At 42.3% G+C, this 19732-nt stretch overlaps 2 protein-coding genes across 2 annotated transcripts in view; one reads left to right on the forward strand and one right to left on the reverse strand.

The window, feature by feature from the left end:
• Positions 1-2639: 2639 nt before the first annotated feature.
• LOC139641290 (zinc finger MYM-type protein 1-like) lies at positions 2640-11351 on the forward strand. Its single transcript, XM_071515595.1, has 4 exons — positions 2640-2881; positions 3239-3338; positions 3699-4169; positions 11121-11351. Exons 1-4 carry the CDS (start codon positions 2640-2642, stop codon positions 11349-11351), a joined length of 1044 nt encoding a protein of 347 aa, XP_071371696.1.
• Positions 10076-19732, reverse strand: part of abca3b (ATP-binding cassette, sub-family A (ABC1), member 3b) — a 32313-nt gene continuing 22656 nt past the window's right edge. The window contains exons 18-31 of the mRNA XM_071515594.1: positions 18805-19003; positions 18294-18600; positions 17753-18026; positions 15673-15877; positions 15152-15371; positions 14603-14761; positions 14087-14259; positions 13591-13725; positions 13199-13393; positions 12821-13008; positions 12486-12656; positions 12089-12285; positions 11874-11947; positions 10076-11556 (exon numbers count right to left, since the gene is read on the reverse strand). Of these exons, the coding sequence (XP_071371695.1) occupies positions 11425-11556; positions 11874-11947; positions 12089-12285; positions 12486-12656; positions 12821-13008; positions 13199-13393; positions 13591-13725; positions 14087-14259; positions 14603-14761; positions 15152-15371; positions 15673-15877; positions 17753-18026; positions 18294-18600; positions 18805-19003 (2629 nt within the window). The 3' untranslated portion in view covers positions 10076-11424. The remainder of the gene's footprint in view (positions 11557-11873; positions 11948-12088; positions 12286-12485; positions 12657-12820; positions 13009-13198; positions 13394-13590; positions 13726-14086; positions 14260-14602; positions 14762-15151; positions 15372-15672; positions 15878-17752; positions 18027-18293; positions 18601-18804; positions 19004-19732) is intronic.

The raw sequence follows: 19732 nt of genomic DNA on the forward strand, positions 1-19732 counted from the left end.
AAACATGGACGCTACAAAGAAGATGTGTTGTATTTTATTTTATTGCTTAGAGCGTTTAAACAACATGTTGATAGCTGTTTCCACATTTGCTTTACGGTCGGGAACTAATTTTTCCGATTATTCCGAACACCTGAATGCAGCGGCCACGTTCAAGTTCAACATGGCTAACGTTTAGAGATGCACCGATCGATCGGCCGGTGACCGGAATCGGCCGGTTTTCAGCTGATCGGCCATGACCGGTGACCGGCCGATCAGTCTCATATATCCGATTCTGTGCCGGTCAAATTTAAGACAACGGTAAAAACTCTGCTGTAATTAAGCAATATTACACGAGAGGGTGTGCGTTACCGTGATGCTTACTGACCGCATCACTGTCGTGCCAATAATGACGGTAACGCACACCCCAGAGTGTAATATTGCGATTATACAACAGTTACCAACAAAATAAAAGATACAAACAAAATGTATTCATATTGTGGGGCAATTCGCTCTCAAAATAAAAAACGTTTTGCTAGTGTTATCTCAGTTTCCCCGGAAATACATGGGGTCTGACTAATAACTGGAAAACAATCAGTCACGTCAGTAGACTCCTATGTAATGGAACCTAGTTTACTACTCCAGCAAGTAGGCGGAGCCTTAGTAACGACCTGCAACAGAGACGATTTCTAGTCCCTGTTGAGTCAGCCAGCCAACTTGAGCTAATGCTTTCTAGAGATCGCGGGATTTCCCAAACTGAATAAATACCACACATATGAACACAAAACTGCCTTGCTAGCTCAATCTTGTTGTAACTAAGATATCTGCTGAAAAAAATAATTTTTCCATGGACAGATTTAGCTACTATGTCCGCGAACTTCACATGTATTTTTAAGCTAGTAGCGCCGTGTCGCCGACTCACCGGCACAGCTGATGGATGGCAGAGCGTCTGGTAACATCAAGGCTGAACAGAGTTAGCGTAGCGTTATATTTAAATATATTGTATGATAATATGGCGGAGTAATATTTAGTGATGAGCACAGCTAGGTGTGCTGTCATGCTGTTTTGAGCACGTTCTAAATGTCTAGTTGACCAATCAGATCGTTTGGTCGGAACTACCTGTTGTATAATAGTCCATAATAGTAATAGTCCGTGTGTTGTTATATAGATCTGTTGCACCTGTTTTCTTTCGGGAAAGTATTAAGTGGGATATACTGCAATTCATTTTCATTTGGATTTTATTTGTTCAAAAAAGCTCTGTCCAGTAACCTGGAGCACTTTTTTATTTTGAGATTTGTTTGAGTGAGAGTGAGAGAAGGTCCTGTAACCTGGTGCAGTTTTGGAGAAAATGTAAGTTATTAATAGTCAATGTTTTATTATGAACATACAATTGAATTTTAATTTTCCATTAAAGAAAAGTTACAAAAATGTTTGTGTTGCTGTCAATTATAGTTCTTAGAAAGAAAATCGGAATCGGCCAAAATCGGAATCGGCAGGTCAGACTTTTAGAAAATCGGAAATCGGAATCGGCCAAGAAAATTGCAATCGGTGCATCTCTACTAACGTTACCTCAACTCAGAGGAGCAACTCAATTGTGTCATTAAGAGAAATACCGTTCAGTCGTCGTAGTAATCAGGATAAATTGGCAACTAAAGAATTAGGACCACCCAGACCGAATTACGGGTGTCACTGACATCATCTCTCGGAGAAGGTGAAAAAGCATGAAACATTGAAGATGCATATGGACAGTTGCCTGAAACTTTCGGCTTTCGGGAGGGTCAACATTGCCACACAGTTGGACAAGAGCTACAGGATAGCTGTGCGTCGTCACAACGATGAGGTGAGCAAGAACCGCCACATTCTAGCCCGTCTTATCGACTGTGTGCAGTTTTGTGGAGTGTTCGAGTTAGCCTTGCGAGGCAAAGATGAAAGTGAGGGCTCCAGCAACCCTGGGATTTTTCGTGGACTGGTGGACTTAGTGGCGTTGCTAGACGAGGTGTTTGAGGAGCACTTGAAAAATGCCACAGTCTTCAAGGGCACGTCATAGACTGTCCAAAATGAGCTGCTGGATTGCATGCTATCAGTCATCAGGGAACGTATCATGGCTCCTCCATGATACGTGAAGTCAGCTAGATTCGTAGCAATCCAAGCAGATGAGACCACGGACGTTTCTACACAGACTCAGTTGGTGCTTGTGTTGAGATACATAGACGGGAACCATGCTGTGCAACAACGTTTCTTTGAATTTGTCCCCATCTTGGATGCAACGGCTGACTCGATTGCCAGTGCGATTTTGGAGTGACTGAACAGTCTTTTCACTGACGACAAAGGTAAACTCATCGCGCAAGCATACGACGGGGCCAGTGTGATGAGGGGAGAGAGGGCTGGTGTGCGGCAAAAGGTGCGGGCAAACTTTACGAAAATGCCCATTATGTGCATTGCTACGCACATCAGCTGAATTTGATCATGCAGCAAGCCACTTCTCGCATCCCAGAAGTGAGAGTTTTCTTTTCCGATTTGGGTGGCATTACCAGTTTTTTTTTACCCGGTCGCCCAAACGCACTAGCATTCTCGACCAGATTGTTGCACGAAGGCTGCCAAGAGCATCGTCCACAAGATGGGACTTCAACAGCAGAATTGTGAACACTGTCTATGAGACCTAGATGATCATAGAGTGTTTTGAATCCATCACGACAGCCAGCTCATTTGATAGCACCGCAGTGAGGGAGGCATCTGGCTTCCTGAGGATGCTGCAGGATGATGACTTCAAGTTTTTCCTGCAGCTATTTCATCAAATCATGCCTCACGTTGACATGATGTACCAGCAGCTGCAGAAGAAGGACATTGATACAGTCTTAATCAAACGTGCCCTCCAGAGCTTCACAAGCAGTGTGCAGGCCATAAGGTAACATCAAATAATATTGTTCATACCTTCTCAATATAGAACCTTGTCATAACCAAATGTATGCATGCTGTGATGTAAGCCTATATGGTAACAAGGTTTAGATACTCAAAAGTAGGAAAGTAATTTAGTCATCTGCATCTTTGGAAATTGTAATTACCCTTTGTGTAACAAAGTTCAGCACAGCCAGCGAGTTTGATATTTTCCCAGCCATTCCCAGAAAGTATATCTAAAACAGACAGTTTGTATTGCTTCTGGTTTTCTAAGACAGGAATTGTAGGTATTGTCAATGACATACTGTCTCGTTCATATACTAACAAACACTGTTGTCTGTCACTGTCACTGTCTGTCTGCCTTCAGGGACCAAAGCTCATCTCAAGAGCAGCAGCAAGTAGCAACAGGAACCACAAGATCAAACAGGGCCTTGGGAGAAAATGAGAAGCAGAGGCTGTCTAAAGAGGTATCAGCATTTATTATTGACCATTTAAGTAGGCCTACTCAAGTGTTGGAACCCAGTGTTGGAAAATCACCCACTCTGTTTTTACAGACTTACATTCAGGGATGGATGGTAGCAGTCTTTTTTACTCATAGTGTACTTCCAAAGTGTGAGATACTCATTTACTTGAGTATTTCCACATTTCTCAACTTTTTGCTTTCACACCACTATATATCCAAAGGAAATTTGGTTGTTTTCCACTACATCTATCTGGACCCATCATACTCTCAAGGATACAGTAAAAGGGTTAGATCAGACACAATTATGTGTGTGTGTGTTACTGACGTCTATATATATATTTTTTTTTTTTTTTTTTTTTGACAGTTCTGCGACACAATCCTGGCCCACGCCAAAGAAAGGTTCTCCTTCACCAACCACCTTGTGAGTGCCACGCTGCTACAAGGAGAGATGTTTGAACAGCACTGCCATACATTCCCTGTTGAGGCTCTGAACCCCACCATCAAGGCATACCCCATGCTGAATAAGGCGAAGCTCAAGACTGAACTGTCCCTTATCTACGAGAGTCCCGAATTCAAGGGCTGCTGTGGTGCACTGGCGCTGTACCAGGTTATACAGAGGTACAACCTCCAGGAGACTTTATATGAGACTGTGGCTCTGTTGAACATCCTCATAACCACTCCCATGACAACGGCTGAAGCTGAGAGGTGTTTCTCGACCTTAAAGAGAATCAAGACATTCCTGCGAAACGCAATGGGACAGGAACGTCTGAATGCACTGGCCATGCTTTCCATGGAGAGGGAACTAGTCAGAAACATGCCTGATTTCAATGAGAGGGTAATTGATCACTTTGCTGCTTTGAAAGAGAGACGAGCAATATAAGTGATCAGCCCCAGTGCCACTGCTCTTTATTCTGCTCTATAACGTAGTTGCCTTTACATCCAAAGGTGTCTTGAGGGTGAACTGATAAATGGCAACCCATCTGTTGTTGATCACTGTGGAATGTTCATTCATTGTAGAGCCAAACTCATTATTCAAGACATTGACAATGAACTCCAGGATGTAGCTGTCCACAAATACTGTACAGTATGTAGCCTAAGGAACAATCCTTGTCTTATGTATGTTGCCATCTAGTGGTTACTATGTGATGTGCACTGTAACTGTAATATGTAGTAGGCTATGCCTACGTTCATTACTTTGTTTAATCAGGACACAACTAGCTACAAAATACATTTTCTAGATTTGCTGCACCTAAAATAAAATGTTATCTGATGAAGACTGAATCAGATTATTGTGAGTGTAATTTTATTTGATTAATGGTAAAGCAGGTCTCTCCACATTCAAAAGTATTTGTGAGGGCAAACTGATGACAATTTATCTGCTGATGACCACAGTGGATTGTTCAGTCATTGTAGAGCCAAAATAATTTTATTGAAGACATTTACAATGAACTCCTGGATGTAGCTGTCCACAGATACTACAGTATGTAGCCTAAGGAACAATCCTTGTCTTATGTTGCTGGTGGTATCGCTACGTGAGGTGACCAGAAAAAACAAATTGTACAATGCAATGTGACAATGTCAAGTTAGCTAGCTGACTTAATTTACCCATTGAACGGGTCACCTTAGCCATCATCGCAACAATTGCCCCCCCCCCCCTGAGAGATTTGGCAGGAGCCGCCACTGGTAGGAGTGCTTGCAAAAATGTCAACCTACCACAGGGACATGTAACAGCAGACTGGGGAAGATTGTAGGGGGCTTACTCCCCAAGTCTGCAGGGGTCTAAGAGGGGGGGCTTGTCATACAAGGGTCAGAGGTCCCAGTGGATTCAGTGACATTCCTAGCCATAACAGTAATGACAAGTGGAATCACATTATATTCTGCTACACGTGCGCACCAGAAACTTCAAGATTTTTTTTTTTGCCCATGTCCCCTTAGGGGCTCCGTAAGATAGAGTCAGAGGTACCTTAAGTTTTTTTCCTTACTTTGGTTGCTAAGGTCTAAGGTTCTTCCTGACACAATCAACATGGACCAAACAGGATTCATTCAGAATAGATCATCAATTGACAATGTAAGAAGATTTTTCAACATTATCCATAGCTTCAAATCAGACCAAAACCCATGTGTCGTGGTGTCAATACTTCTTTGAGACAATGGAAAGAATGAACATAGGTCCCAAATTCACCAACTTGGTCAAATTGGTCTGTAGACACCCTACAGCACAAATACAAACTAATAAGGACATCTCAGCCAGATTCGTTATATTATTTGCTGTTGCCATTGAGGTTTAATGAATGGCCGAGGTTTAGCCCAGCCATTCATGGTATACAAATTGGTGACTGCGTCCATACTTTGTCTCTTTATGCGGACGATATATTGGCATACCTTTCAAGCCCAGACGAATCTATCCCAGCTCTGATGGATATATTGACGGAATATGGTAAAATTTCAGGCTACTAGGTTAATATAAACAAAAGTGTAGTCATGCCTCTTAACGCCAGAGCTAGTGTTCAACCTCCTGGTACTACGTTTCAATGGAGCCCTAATCACATCACCTACTTAGGACTCAAAATTCCAAATGAGGTGCAAAAAACATTCTCCCTCAACTACACACCATTACTAAAAAAAGACAATAGAGGATTACCTTTGTCTTTAATTGGGCGAATTAACTGCATACAAATGAATATTTTGCCAAAATACCTATATCTTTTCCAGATGCTACCAATTCCAGTCCCTAAACTGTTTTTCAAACAACTCAACTCTTGTCTCACAGAGTTTATATGGAGAAACAAACCACCCAGGATAAAACTGACAGTATTACAAAGGCCTCTTGAAAAAGGTGGACTGAAAGTCCATAATTTTGAGTACTTCTATTAGGCGGCACAAATTAGAGCAGTATGGACATGGCAAGCAGAGCAAGCCCACCCACCTATATGGAAACAAATTGAACAGCATCACCTAAATAAGTTGAAATTGGAATCAGTACCATATATCAGATCTTTAAAGTCTCTCCTGGTTATAACAACAAACCCAATCACTGTCCATGCATATAAGGTTTGGCAACAAGTTCGGAGGAAAACAGGTTGTACTCAGTCTATTTATGACAAATCTCCTTTTCACATAAATCCCTCTTTACCTGAAGCCCTTAGAGATGGTATCACAAAACCATGGTTTACAAAAGGATGGAACCCTTCAGACTTTTGAGGAGCTCTCCTCCCAGTACGGGCTACACCACACTCACTTTTTCAAATATCTCCATGTTAGGCACTTTATCATCTCGGAACAAGATGGTCATCTACAAACATTAGAAGAGTTGCCTCTAGATAAACTTGTGCATGACAAACAGCAGGGAGTAAAAGGGTTTATATCTTATACTTAGGAATTTATGAAACCATAGGGTGGGAAGTGTTAGGAGTGAAACGCAAATGGGAAGAAGACCTTGAGTGTAATTTTGAGGAAGTGGAATGGGAAGCACTGTGTATTAGTAGTCAGTACTTCTCTTTTAACACTAGACATAAAATTACACAATATAATCTCATTCGTAGAATATACTAAACCCCTGATAGGTTGCACAGAATAAAGCCTCAGTATTCCCAGTGCTGCCCAAGATGTAAAACTGGTATAGGAACACTGATACATATGTTCTGGGCCTGCCCATGTCTAAATTCATATTGGACCTCTATACTCAATGTGCTTAATGACATCACAGGAATAAACATCCCCACTGAACCAAGAGTAACCCTACTGGGTGACACATCTATGATAAAGGTCAATAAAAAAAAACTCAAATTTATTAGACTTGCCCTTATCACAGCCAACAAATGTATAGCCATGCAATGGAAAGATGAACAACCACCTACATCTACTAGATGGACTAATGAATTAGCGTCATGTATACCAAATACATACATACTCTGAAAGACCTGACCTAAAGGGGTGGGTGGGTGGGTGGGATGATTATGTGTGGGTTATGGGGGATGGGCTTTGGGGGGTATGGGGTGGGCGGTGGTGTTAGAGAGGGAGGGTTGGGCTGATCTGGCATTTATTTGACTGTATTTTTGTACTTTGTTGCTTCTTTCAGCCCAAGGGCTGCTATGTTACAAAACCAATAAAGATATTGTTGAAAATCCTGAAATAGAGTGAGACATAACAAAACAACACAATATTAAAATAATGCAAGATCAAAAAATATATTACATAAAACCAAATCTATGAGACACGATTTAAAAGATGACACTGAATTAGCTAGCCTAATTGTCCCACAGTGTATGAGCCTTGATGGCAAAAGCACAGTGACTTTCAGCCTCGAGTTTAAACTGAGGGACAGTCAGGAGGTTCCTATGGGGAACTAAGGACTGCAGTGTATAATTTGCACTTATGTGATCAGTGAAATCTTAAAATCAAAATTCTAGGCAGTTGAGAAACAAAGGGGATATTAAATACAAGAATCAACCTGTTTTCCATGAAAATTAATTAATAACATTATTTTGGTTATCCGTTGTTCCTCTTGAAATTTGGTATTCCACACAGCAGTTAAGTGCTCTTACAGTCAGCCCCTGAAATTCCAGTAAGAGATGCAAGACATGTGCCCCCTGCTGTTTCTTATTGGAACATGGGAAGGTGTGGTCTCTGTGTTACAATTTCCTATTAACTTGTGAGTTAAGGAGGTTTCCCAGAGATGGTATGCCACAAGAAAAGCATTTTCAAAATTTAAGATTGACACTACTTTGTGCACCTTCAGCCAAAATGATGCTGAATGTATTATCCCTTTTTTTTTGCAATCATCCCTAAACTAAAGTATTCTGGTCAGATATTTAAAACTTTATCAAAATGAAAATCTGTAATAGCTGTTGACTTTCCAAAGAACTGATCCGATATTTGGTGCTCTTAATCTACTTCCAGGTCTCGCCACTGATGCTTTTTTAAATAACCTTATTATTATTATTTGATTTATTAATAATAATAATAATAATAAAGATTTATTTTAGGCATTTTATGCTTTATTGACAGAGATAGTGTGAGAGAGAGGGGAGGACACGCAGAAATGATCGCGGTTCAAACCCAGGTCGCTGCGGGAAGGACTGAGCCTTATATGGTACGCACTCTACTCGGTGATCCACCGGGGCACCCCACCTGTATATATATGTATATACGTACATGTATATAGATTCATTAAGGTTACTGTCTAACTCTAAAGCAATCAAAACCTGCAACCTTTCATCTTGTTTATTTTGTTTTTCAGATTTCTGCCAATTGTGTTGCACTTTGAAAGTACAATCAATTACAGGGATTTTATAAGTCTGAGTAATCATTGTTCATTTGGGTTGAAGTATGAAAATGAAATAGTTCAGCTTTGTTGAATCAAAACAATGAATAGTGAGATCAAGAAAAATGTGAATATTTACTTATTTGAAAAGTAAGAACCAGACACAAGTGTCTTTGCTTCCATTTGCATAGAGCATTATTTAATTTAAAAAGAATAGCAATACATATACAGTTGACAAGGTCAGTTGCATGGTATAGTACACACAATTACAATGATGTAAATTCCCTTTTTAAATATGATACATTGTATTTCAGCATCACCAATTCATCATTACCATCAACACGAACCTTTCAATTTTTTTTTCTCAAATTAAGAATGCGACATTTAAGTTGATTCAAGTCATAGGTGTTATGAGACATGAACTGTGCAAATACATGTACAAACATAACAAAGAAAACTCTTTAAAGACCAATAAACCACATCAGTGTCTTCCTGGAATGTCATTCTCTACTTCAGTGTCTTTTCCACACACTTGACATTTAACATTTTGTCACCAGAGAAAGCGCTTCAAATCATACCAAGCTAATTGTTAACAAAGTTGATGAATTTACTTGAGTGCTTTTTGCTTATGTGTAAAATAATAAATACATTCATCTCACGTCTGTGGAGGCAGAGTGAGCTTTTGAGAGTAGGAATGTCACTTTCACTTGTAGCTACACGAGCGAGTTAACAATCTGATTGCAACTTCATTACAGATTAAGATGTTGACCTTTCCACAGGGATGAAAGGAGAGAAACTGAGAATATCTAAATGGTGAGAATGTCGTTTTGATACAGTAACTGACATTTGAAACATGAATCTTTCTGGAAGTTCTTTAAATAGAAAACAAGGCTTTGAGAATGTGATTATGGCATCGGGCCCACGCTAAACAGAAGTTAACAAGCATATCGAAATTCAAGAGGAACACTGCACTGATCATTTTCCTCAGAGCAAGGCATGTATTTGTAGGCAGAGGATTTGAGCATAATCTATTATGCCTGCCATAGTTGGGCCCTTTTTATTTAATTTCCTAAGACCCAAGAATAAAAATCTAAGTGGCTTTGTTAAACTCACAAGTTGGTTCATGGCTTTCCTTGAAGGAGAAGCTCTGCATTAAAGATGAGTTGACAGCTGTAGCAGTGCCCTTCACAATAACAGACAATCTCCAGGTTTAATATTTAAGGAATATCACAGCACTGTTTTAGGACAGGCTGGATGAGTTCAGGGGTAGTGTGTTGTCTTACTCTTTCTCACACCAACACACCAACACACACACACACACACACACACACACACACACACACACACACACACACACACACACACACACACACACACACACACACACACACACACACACACACACACACACACACACACACACACACACACACACACACACACACACACACACACACACACACACACACACACACACACACACACACACACACACACACACACACACACACACACACACACACTTAGGTGTACCATGTGAAATGCATAGTTGCAGGAAAACGGAACATGAGTGTACAAAAACAACTAAAGTCATTGCAGTCTTGCTGTGGCAGGTCTAAATCAATCACATGCAATCTAGTAAGACATCCCATTTCAATCATCCCCTTGAAAATAAGCTTCTGTGTCACAGATAAAGAAACCCATGTAGCCACATATAAATTACTTCAGCACTAGTGCCAAACATTTTTTCTGAATAGGTCCCATGTAAACTGTAATGGCTGGATATCCATGACATGACCACACACTGTTGCTGTAACTTGTTTGGCAGCAAAAATTAAAACAGGTGCAAAGAATCATTGCTTCACAAGAGCTGAACAATCAGACTGGACTAAATGTACTCTTTTACTCAATTATGATGATCTTCCAATGTTTGCTAGTATCTCTATGCTCTCCCAATATCATGCATTTCTGTAAATTGTAATTCATGCATGCATTCATTAATGTGCCCAAAAACAGTCTTTTAGGATCTGAATGAGTAAGTGGTTTTAGTACCATGAATACATTACATTATTTACATCTGGCAACAACATTAAGCGGCTTTTAAGGATAACCAGGCATTTTGTATAGGGCAATATAATGGAAATAAACCCTAATTTGTTAGATAAGGCGCAAAGGTGTGCAACTATTTCATAACTCTATCGAATGGAGTGGTTCATTCTCTTGTGATTTATTGACAATCACAACTGAGCACAAGAAACACATCAATCAAGTGATAAAACAAAATTATAAATAACAAAAAAAGACAAGCTGCACACAGAAGTGCACACGCAAATAAACCCTGTCTGTCACACACAATGCAGAGTAGTACGTACTAATTTTCATATCTAATGGGTAAGTGTCATTGTCTTCGTTTTCGACCTCACTGAAAGGTTTAGCGTTAAGGTCCTGTTACTTGGTATAGTCGACCCCTCAATCCCGACCTGTTATAATCCTAACTTCCCTACTTCCTTGTCTCAAAACAAGAATGGCATGAATGAGCCAACAAAGACACATCTGGACGATATGGGAGCAGAAATGCTGAGGCTGATGTTTGGGGACTGGCCCGGTGTGTGTGGTGGTCGAGTCACAGCAGAGGTAAAAACGGAGCTGGAGATACGCAGCCACGGGAAGGCCAGAGGACCGCACTCTGCTCCAGCCCTGCACAGGAGTTGTATAGGCCTGTGTGTCCTGTGTGCACAGGTGTGGTATAACTGAGGCAAATCCATGTACACAGGTCATCCACACACAGTAGAAAATGGACATTGGATGGACGGATTCTTCACTCCACTTATTTCCTCCCGCCCTCTGTGCAGTGCTGGAACTGGGCGAAGCTGAGGAACACTTGCTCGAGTGATATCTGGCTCACACAGTAGTCTTCAATACAGTATTTCTCTTTGGCTGCCTCCAAAGTGCCAAACACCTGAGCGGGAGTGGAGGAGAGGATGGTCAGATGTATAAATCTCTGGCGTTGTCCAAGGCTTTGAGCCAAGTTCAGAATTTAAAGCTACAATTTGCAACTTTGCATATTGTAGCAAAGTTGCAAATTGTAGCTTTAAGTATTCCACTGAGGCTACAATGTTATAATTCAGATACTTGACAGAATTATGCAGCAGTTAGATAGATCAGCAATAATACTTTTCCTCCTCTAGAGGGGGGTCTAACAGCACAAGTGAAGGGATGCATTTATCTGCATGCCATTTAGCAAAGTGAAGAGATTTTTGTCTGTAAATCAGTTACCTGTGCCCAGGTGAGACTTTTGTCTGTCAGGTGATAGTGCACCATACCCTGGTGCTCATCCTTCAGTAGACTTCCTGTGGCGAGAGAAAGATCATTTGGCTAAATCTGCTTTTTTAGTGATGGATCATCCTAACAATAACAGACCCTTACTTCTTAAATTTGGTGAATAATAGATACGTTTGATTTAGTTATTTGCCTAAGTGTGTGCCTCTGACCTGGGAAGGTGCTTTCGATGAAGTCTTTAAATAGCTGCAGGTCACTTTCCTCCAACTCAGTCTCTACATGTACTTTAGCCAGCAGGGTGTAGCCGCTGCCAAACTTGCTCTTCAGGTGCTGGGGACTTCCGAGGCACTTGAACTGACCATTGACCATCACCGCAAGCCTGGTGCACAGGGCCTCACATTCCTCCATACTGGTGAGGGAACAGCCCGGGAGGACAGAGGGGATAGATGGAGTAGGAGAGATAAAGACACATGATGGTATGAATATCCTTGCTTCTTGGTTTTATTATTTTGAGAAGCAGCAATGAATTGGAACCCAAGCAGTCCAGGTTTCACAGGCAAGTACAACTTGTTGACTGAACCAATATTTAGGTGTATATGTAAAGCTCACCTATGAGAAGTTATGATTATGGCCTTGCCAGACTCCCGTGTGCGTGTGACAGCGTCCCACAGCAGCCTTCTGGCCACAGGGTCCATCCCAGTCGAAGGCTCATCCAGGAAGATGACCGGAGGCCCGCCAATCAGAGCAATGCCTGCACTCAGTTTCCGCTTGTTGCCCCCACTGCACATTTTCATGTTTATATGTTATACACACACACACACTTGACATCTAAAACTTAATGGCTAACAAAATAGGGGACTATTCAAGGCAATATGCATATGGCACAAAACAATGGCAGCTATAGAACACAAAATGGTTCCAATTTCTCTCTGCACACTGCCTACCTGTAGCTGCGGACCAGTTTATCGGCATGAGGCTCCAGCAGTAGTGACCTCAGGACGTTCTCCACACAGCCGGACACATACTTCTCTGGTATTCCTCTGAGCCTGGCATACATACTCAGAGTCTCTCTTCCTGTCATGTGGTCCAACACAGCGTCAAACTGGGGACAGTAGCCGATGCGCTGCTGCACCTGCAACACAGAGATAAATGTACCTTTTAAAATATCAGCGCTTTCCTTTAAATACCTCTTCTAGGTCGCCAGTGCAGCATGAGAGAATGGCCAGCTGCAATGTAATCAGACTGCATTGAACCACAGAAGCTAATTTATCTTGTAATCAATATAAATCCCCTTCTCATCGATCTCTTCCTCCCTCTCCTACCTTCTTGATGTCCCTCAAGATGCTGTATCCGTCAATGTAGGCATCCCCAGAGGTAACGCTCTCGTCCCCGGTCAGCATCTTAAAGGTAGTGGTCTTCCCTGCTCCATTGAAGCCCAGGAGGCCAAAACACTCTCCTTTCCCCACAGCTAGAGACAGCCTGTCCACCGCCAGGAGAGTCTCACCGCTGCTGTACACCTGAGAAACAGAGATAACACAGGATCCATACCGCAGCTTTCTATCTCACCAGAACATACACCAATCAGAGTCACGCACTTCTGAGCACTGAGGCACTCTCTGTCACATTGAGTGTCTCTCACACACACACACACACTTCATATCACATCAAAACATGCAGTCACATATCTGCGAGCAAATAGTCCTGCACTGTGTACCTTGCTGAGTTCCTGCAGTATGAGGGGGCTACCGACCATGGACTCTACCATCGGCTGACACTCCAGAACCCTCTTCCTCTCTTCAGCCACATCCCTGTCCTCCGGAAGCAGCGCTGCATCCTCTATCAGAGGTAACTAATGTGCGAACACACACACACACACACACACACACACACACACACACACACACATACACTGCATGAACAAACAAAACAAGACATTTTCCCCAACTGACTACAGAGGGCTGTCATGTGATGTAACACATCCTGTGGCAGCCATAGTGCAAGCTCTTGTAGTTTGCAACATCTCTTCTATCTTTTTGAGAAATCTCCCTTTTTATAGGGCTCAGTTTAAATATATTTAACCATTCTTAGCAAACACAGTTTTCCAGTGAGACCTCCTACATGGTCCAAGCTGTGGTTGGCAGGAGATTTCTGATGCAACTACAAAGCCTCCAATCAATCTGCCCTATTCAACCCTCCCACCCTCTCTCTACCTGTTTGTGTCTTCTGCCCAGGGAGCCGAGCAGACGCCGGAGAGTGCGAACACACTGCAGTTCGATGACAAACAGCAGCACAATGAAGACTATGCCCTGCAGTGAGAAGGCCACCAGGAAGCGGCCCACACCAGGCTCCGACATGGAGAAGTAGTTCTCCTGGTATGTGATGTCTGGGACAGAACAACACAATTTGTTAAGTAACTTAAGTGTGCAAGTTGAGTATGCGGGGGTTGACATATGTATATTTATAAGATTCTTCATCATTCGTGTAATAAAAGTCAGTATCATAATGAACACCATTGTCATTCCAAGGCGTGTGTAATATTGCCACCCACATAATGAGTCATCATTATAATTATATCTTCAACAGCCATCACATTAAATTGTAAATTCTGGCAGTGCATCACATTCTTATTGTTAAGCTCACCAATCTCAATCCAACAGCATTTACCACCTCTACACCAAAAGCAAAGACCTCTTCTCTCTCTGTGGCTACAGTCAGGCAGTACTTACTGTAGAACTTGCAGATGGTTAGGGCGATGGGGTTGGAGGTACAAAAGGTGATGAGTTCGTAGTTCTGGTAGAACTGGCTGAAGGACATGCCCAGGCAGTAGTTTGGGAAGATCAGGAACACCTTATCCAGCAGATGCGACAGGTCCTGTAGCTTCAACTCTGGACAAGGAATTGAGAAATTAAATAAGGGAGGAGAGAATCAACAGGGTAGATGGCAAAGGGAACATTATTTTTACTTTCCTCAATACCTCATACTCAAGTATACTCAAGTATATTTAAATAGGTACGGATACAAGGGGGATCAATCCTGGGTCCTTCCAGGTGGGGGACGATCTTTCCAATAACTCAATTTATAATACCATCTAATCAGTTTATCAATTAAGGAACAAGGACAGTTTGCAAAACCTTAATGATTCTCATCCAAAACTTTTAACTCAACTCTGCACTCAACACTCATCCAAACCTGCCACTGTTTTGAGTTTTCAAACCCCTCAAACTTCCAGATAATTTGAGATACTCCAAATGTCTACAAGCAGCATCTCCTCTCACCTGGGATGGTCATGATGGTGACAGCCAGAAAGGTGGCCGTGCCAGAGATGATGTTGAAGATGGTGAGGCGGGTGTAGGCGGTGGCAGCGGTGGAGAAGAGGAAGCTGAGCAGGTACATAAGAGGCACAACAGCCCAGCCATACAGCAGCAGCAGCAACAGCACGTCCACCAAGTGGTTGTCCTCTACAAAAGCCTTGACTGCAAACGCCTGGAACACCACCTAAGAGAGGGAACCAGGACGGGACAGAGGGAGAGTGAAATAAACATGGGAGACAGAGTGAGAATTATAAAAGAGAAAGGGGTTGACAGTACAGAGAGAAAATTGTAAATATCAGGGAGTTATGCAATAAAACGCATTAGCATTGCACAATGAGTACAACAACAGTGTATTACAATTCTATGCATAAAATCAACATTGGCAAAACAGAAGGCTCCATCAACACTAACTAGTCAGTGTAAGTATCCATACAGATGAGATCATCATCCTCAACCCCACAAGGAAATTCAGATGCCATACTGACCAGCATGAGGACACAGGGCAGCAGGAAGTTGACCAGGTCCCACAGCAGGGCGGAAAACCAGAAGTTTGACAGGTAGACCCCGCTGACCTGCTGCACATGCTTGGACTTGATGGAGGACTCTGTAACCAGCAGCAGGGCAAAGGTGCTGGACAGGGAGGCCATACCGTACATTAGGTTGATGGCTATGGCAAAGCCCGTCTGACCCCTAAGGATGAAGGGAATGACGGAGAAGGTTAGGAGAGAAAAGAGAAGAGGCAGTGGAAAGGGGTCGGCGACAGGAGGAATTGAGGAGAAATGGTGCAAAGGGAGGGTGAAAAGAGAACAAGAGACAGAGAGATGGGGAATAACATCGAGACACAGAGATGCAATAGGTGACTGCCTTCTTGTAAAGTGACACACACTTTGATCACCACCTCTTCACATCCTCACAACTGGTCCTGATCAATGGTGGCAGTCAATACAGCCTCCTCCCATCAGCTCACCTGGGCCCCATTCAACGTAACTCACTTTATTAATCCAGGCTAATATGATGGAAACCGGTTCAAATGATCTCGCTAATCCTTATCCGGCTAACTTGGTTCCTCAAATGCAGGTGGCGGATTGATTTGTCAAACTTGGACGTAGTTATCTTGGGTAACTGCACGCTCCCGTTTTGACATAAAGTATTGAGTCGAAATCAAGAACAGCAATCACATGATTGGCTGGCACAGTACCATGGCTTAAAGAGTACCATGGCTTTTTTTTTTTACTGCGGCCAAGCAAGAGTTATTATTTCCTATGGAACATGCAACTAAATTAAATGCACAATGGCATCTATAGCCAATGTTGGCTCATGGTAGTTACCTAAACTCCAAAAAAGACTTTTAAATCTGTTTGTAAGGTTTACATATTTCAATTCAAATTTCCACTAAATTAAATTAAGTCATTCTAACTTAAATTATTATTTATGAAACTGACTCAAATAGAACTAAAATAAAATTGATTGAATAAATGTAAATGTATACAATATATAATTTATGTACTCATGATGCCAGTAAAGTTCAAATGTGTTAGTTGTATTAGTGTCTAAATGACAAACCTCCCTCAAAGTGAAATGACTAAACCTGTATCTTTCAAACACTAAAGGATCTTGCCGTTTTCTCCTAAAAGCCTGTCTAATTATAACAGCACCTTGATCTATTGGTTCCTCTCTAAGGAAAGGCGCGGCCATGTCTGGAAATGAGTTCATGGATGGGCTAATCTTAAAAAAGCCTGGCTATAATCCAGTGAAATTTGACTAAACCTGCATTTTTGCAGGTTTGAGCGTAAGGAGCTGTTGCTCTGGTAACAAGTTAGACAAAATTTTAAGCTTGCTTTGAGTAATAGAAAATCCTGTGCTTGTGTGAAATTGTCAACAAACTTATCCAGCTAACTCAGTTATCCACATACTAGGAACGGGGCTCTTGCTCTCTTCCTGACACAACCATGGTCCAGCTTGTTTACAAGCATCCTGAGTAATTTCTATTTCAGTGGAAATTGATTCAATGGATTGATACTTTTGCAGACCGTAATATCTGAAATGGAGTTTGGTCAGTAGTCAGTGTGATGTATGCTAATAGTAGAGGCTAGGTAAAATGACTTTGGGTTTTAATCTACTTAAAACCTACATGAATCTACATTATTGGGATGAAAATATTTTCTCAGGATTTTTGCACACTACCCAAACTTTTCGCAACAAGGAAATAACCAAATTCAATGTCTATACTTTTCCCAGTATGTGACCAGACCTACCTAGGAACTCTGCACTTAGTGGCCAGATCACTGGTGTATTGTGTGTAATTATAGACCCCAACATTTTCAGATAAGATAAATTATACGTTGGTTGCAACTGTGGCTTACCAAAGAAACATGTCAGGACTTTCCTCTCCATTTCAGTCATCCCTCCTAATTCTTTTTTCCCCACAGCCTACACACTCTTTCTCATCTCCACCTTTATCACTAGCTCACTTATTCACCCATCCATACTCCTTTCCACTCAGTATACCATTGTTTGTTAAATCCTTGTCTCAAACCTACTGCGTCCCCCAACCCCTCCACTCACTCAGTTAGCTGGCTCTGGGCAATCTCAGAGAGGTTGCGTGGCATGGGGTAATTGCCGGTCTGGATGGAGGCATTGGGCCCTGCCACAAGTTTGAACAGGGCATTGTCCAGCATCATGAGGGCTGTGGCAGGGGTGTGGTAACCTTCATTGTTGAAGTAGGCTGTTGCCTCTGCAAAGTGACTGCTGCTGCCGCGGAAAGCAGCGCCCACCACACAGTGCTCATTGAAGCCTCCGCCTTCCTCCTCTGCCTGGGTCAGGATGTAATCAGTGAAGTCTGAGGAAGAGCAGGAGAAAGCAATGTGTCAAACAATAAACAGTCAGCTAAGTAGTCAGAATTCGTAGGTATTCCTTTTTGATAACCTTCAACACATTGAGGGAAAGACCCTCATTATATCAGTCTTTCATGGTTTCCTCCAAGTTACTGGTGCAAATGAAGTCTCTTATCTACCTTGTGAAAAGCACTTTGAATTGCCTATGTGTACGAAATGTGCTATATAAATAAGCTCGCCTTGCCTTTTTACATCTTATTCAGTACACTTACCAGTGATGTTGATGAGCTGGGCTAGCTGGGCAGAGAGCTGGGAATTGTATGCGTCTGCCAGGATAGCGGCCAGGGGACCCGCCCCGGGCTCCAGGGCCACAGGCACCCTGGTATGGCCATAGCGACTGAGTGCCAGCCTCAGCTGGGGGGCGCTCTGGTGGTTGGGGAAGGAGCGTGCCACAATCAGGGCCACAACAGTGAAGACCAGGGGCACCAGGAACTGAGCCACCATCACCTTCCAGTTCCTCCAGCTGTAAAGCGCCCGCTTCAGGAACATGGCATAGAACTGCTGCAGGTATAGCCTGACCTGGTGTGGGACAAAAGGAGATAGAAAGGGAGAGAAATATGATCAATATGAGCAATAAAAATGAAAAAAATAGAGGTGTAAAGGGTTTTACGGGGACATAAGTTCTGCACTGTGCAAACTCTACACAATCCTGCGCAGTATGTACCACATTTCTCTATACCCCTCCTTTAAATGACAAGCATTGGTTGTCTCATCCCATCTCACCCCAGTGTTGAGCTTGATGTTGGAGCAGTCCTCTGAGATGAGCGTGCCACTGTCTGTGAAGTCAGTGACATCGGTCATGCCGCTGATGCTGCTGGCGTCATCTGTGGTCCAGTCATGGGAGCGTCTCTCATGTTGGTACTGCAGCGCTGGTAGTTGGATCGCCTGGATGTCCAAACTAGAATCCACCAACTTTCCCACCCTGAACACATAAATTAACCTGTGGTTATCCACTGACATAGTGAAGACAGCATAAAAGTGTTATATGTACCTTAAATATGAAGTCTTCATTTTTGATAGCATCTGGCTATGGAGTTACAGGAGTCATCTTAAAACCTTTGCGTACAAGCAGGTCCTGTTTTTGAGAATAGAACCTGTGTTTTGGAAACATTACCTGGTGAATTTCAGGTAACAGAATCTTGAAACACTTCTCTAACTTACACTGCCTTATTTTGTAGCCACAAGAAAGGATACTCATTGCTTCTGGTTTCAGGCTCATGCAAGGCTCCAGCAAACACGTAATGTTTGAGAGATTTGCCCCTATATAAGTGTAGATTTGACTCTAGACTGGTATAACTCCCAGGAGAATGTGCATTTTACAAGCAAACGCAAAAACTACATCTGATAGCTAGAAGCTAGCTCTTTTGTGTGAGGGGAGTCACATGTTGTCTAAATTCATCTCTCCTCTCCAATCGTCTTTTGCTTTCAACAGCTCTCCAGGACAACGAAAGGCAGAATTGCTTATACAACTATAGCTATTTCTGGGCCTTACAATTCCACTATCAATAGAGCTGTCCAAACAAGACACCTGCCCAGGAGGGCAGTTCCACCCTCATTAGACGCCTTTATCTCGCCAGATACAGAGTTAGTCTGTCAGTGACTCACAAAGAATAGTTACATCCATCTGTGAGAGCATCAATCTGTCCCAGTT

Source organism: Centroberyx affinis, unplaced genomic scaffold (genome assembly GCF_046629955.1).
Source record: "Centroberyx affinis isolate AG114_WGS23_722 - 3 ecotype Tasmania unplaced genomic scaffold, CSIRO-AGI_Caff_v1 ptg000360l_1, whole genome shotgun sequence".
Lineage (NCBI taxonomy): Eukaryota > Metazoa > Chordata > Actinopteri > Beryciformes > Berycidae > Centroberyx > Centroberyx affinis.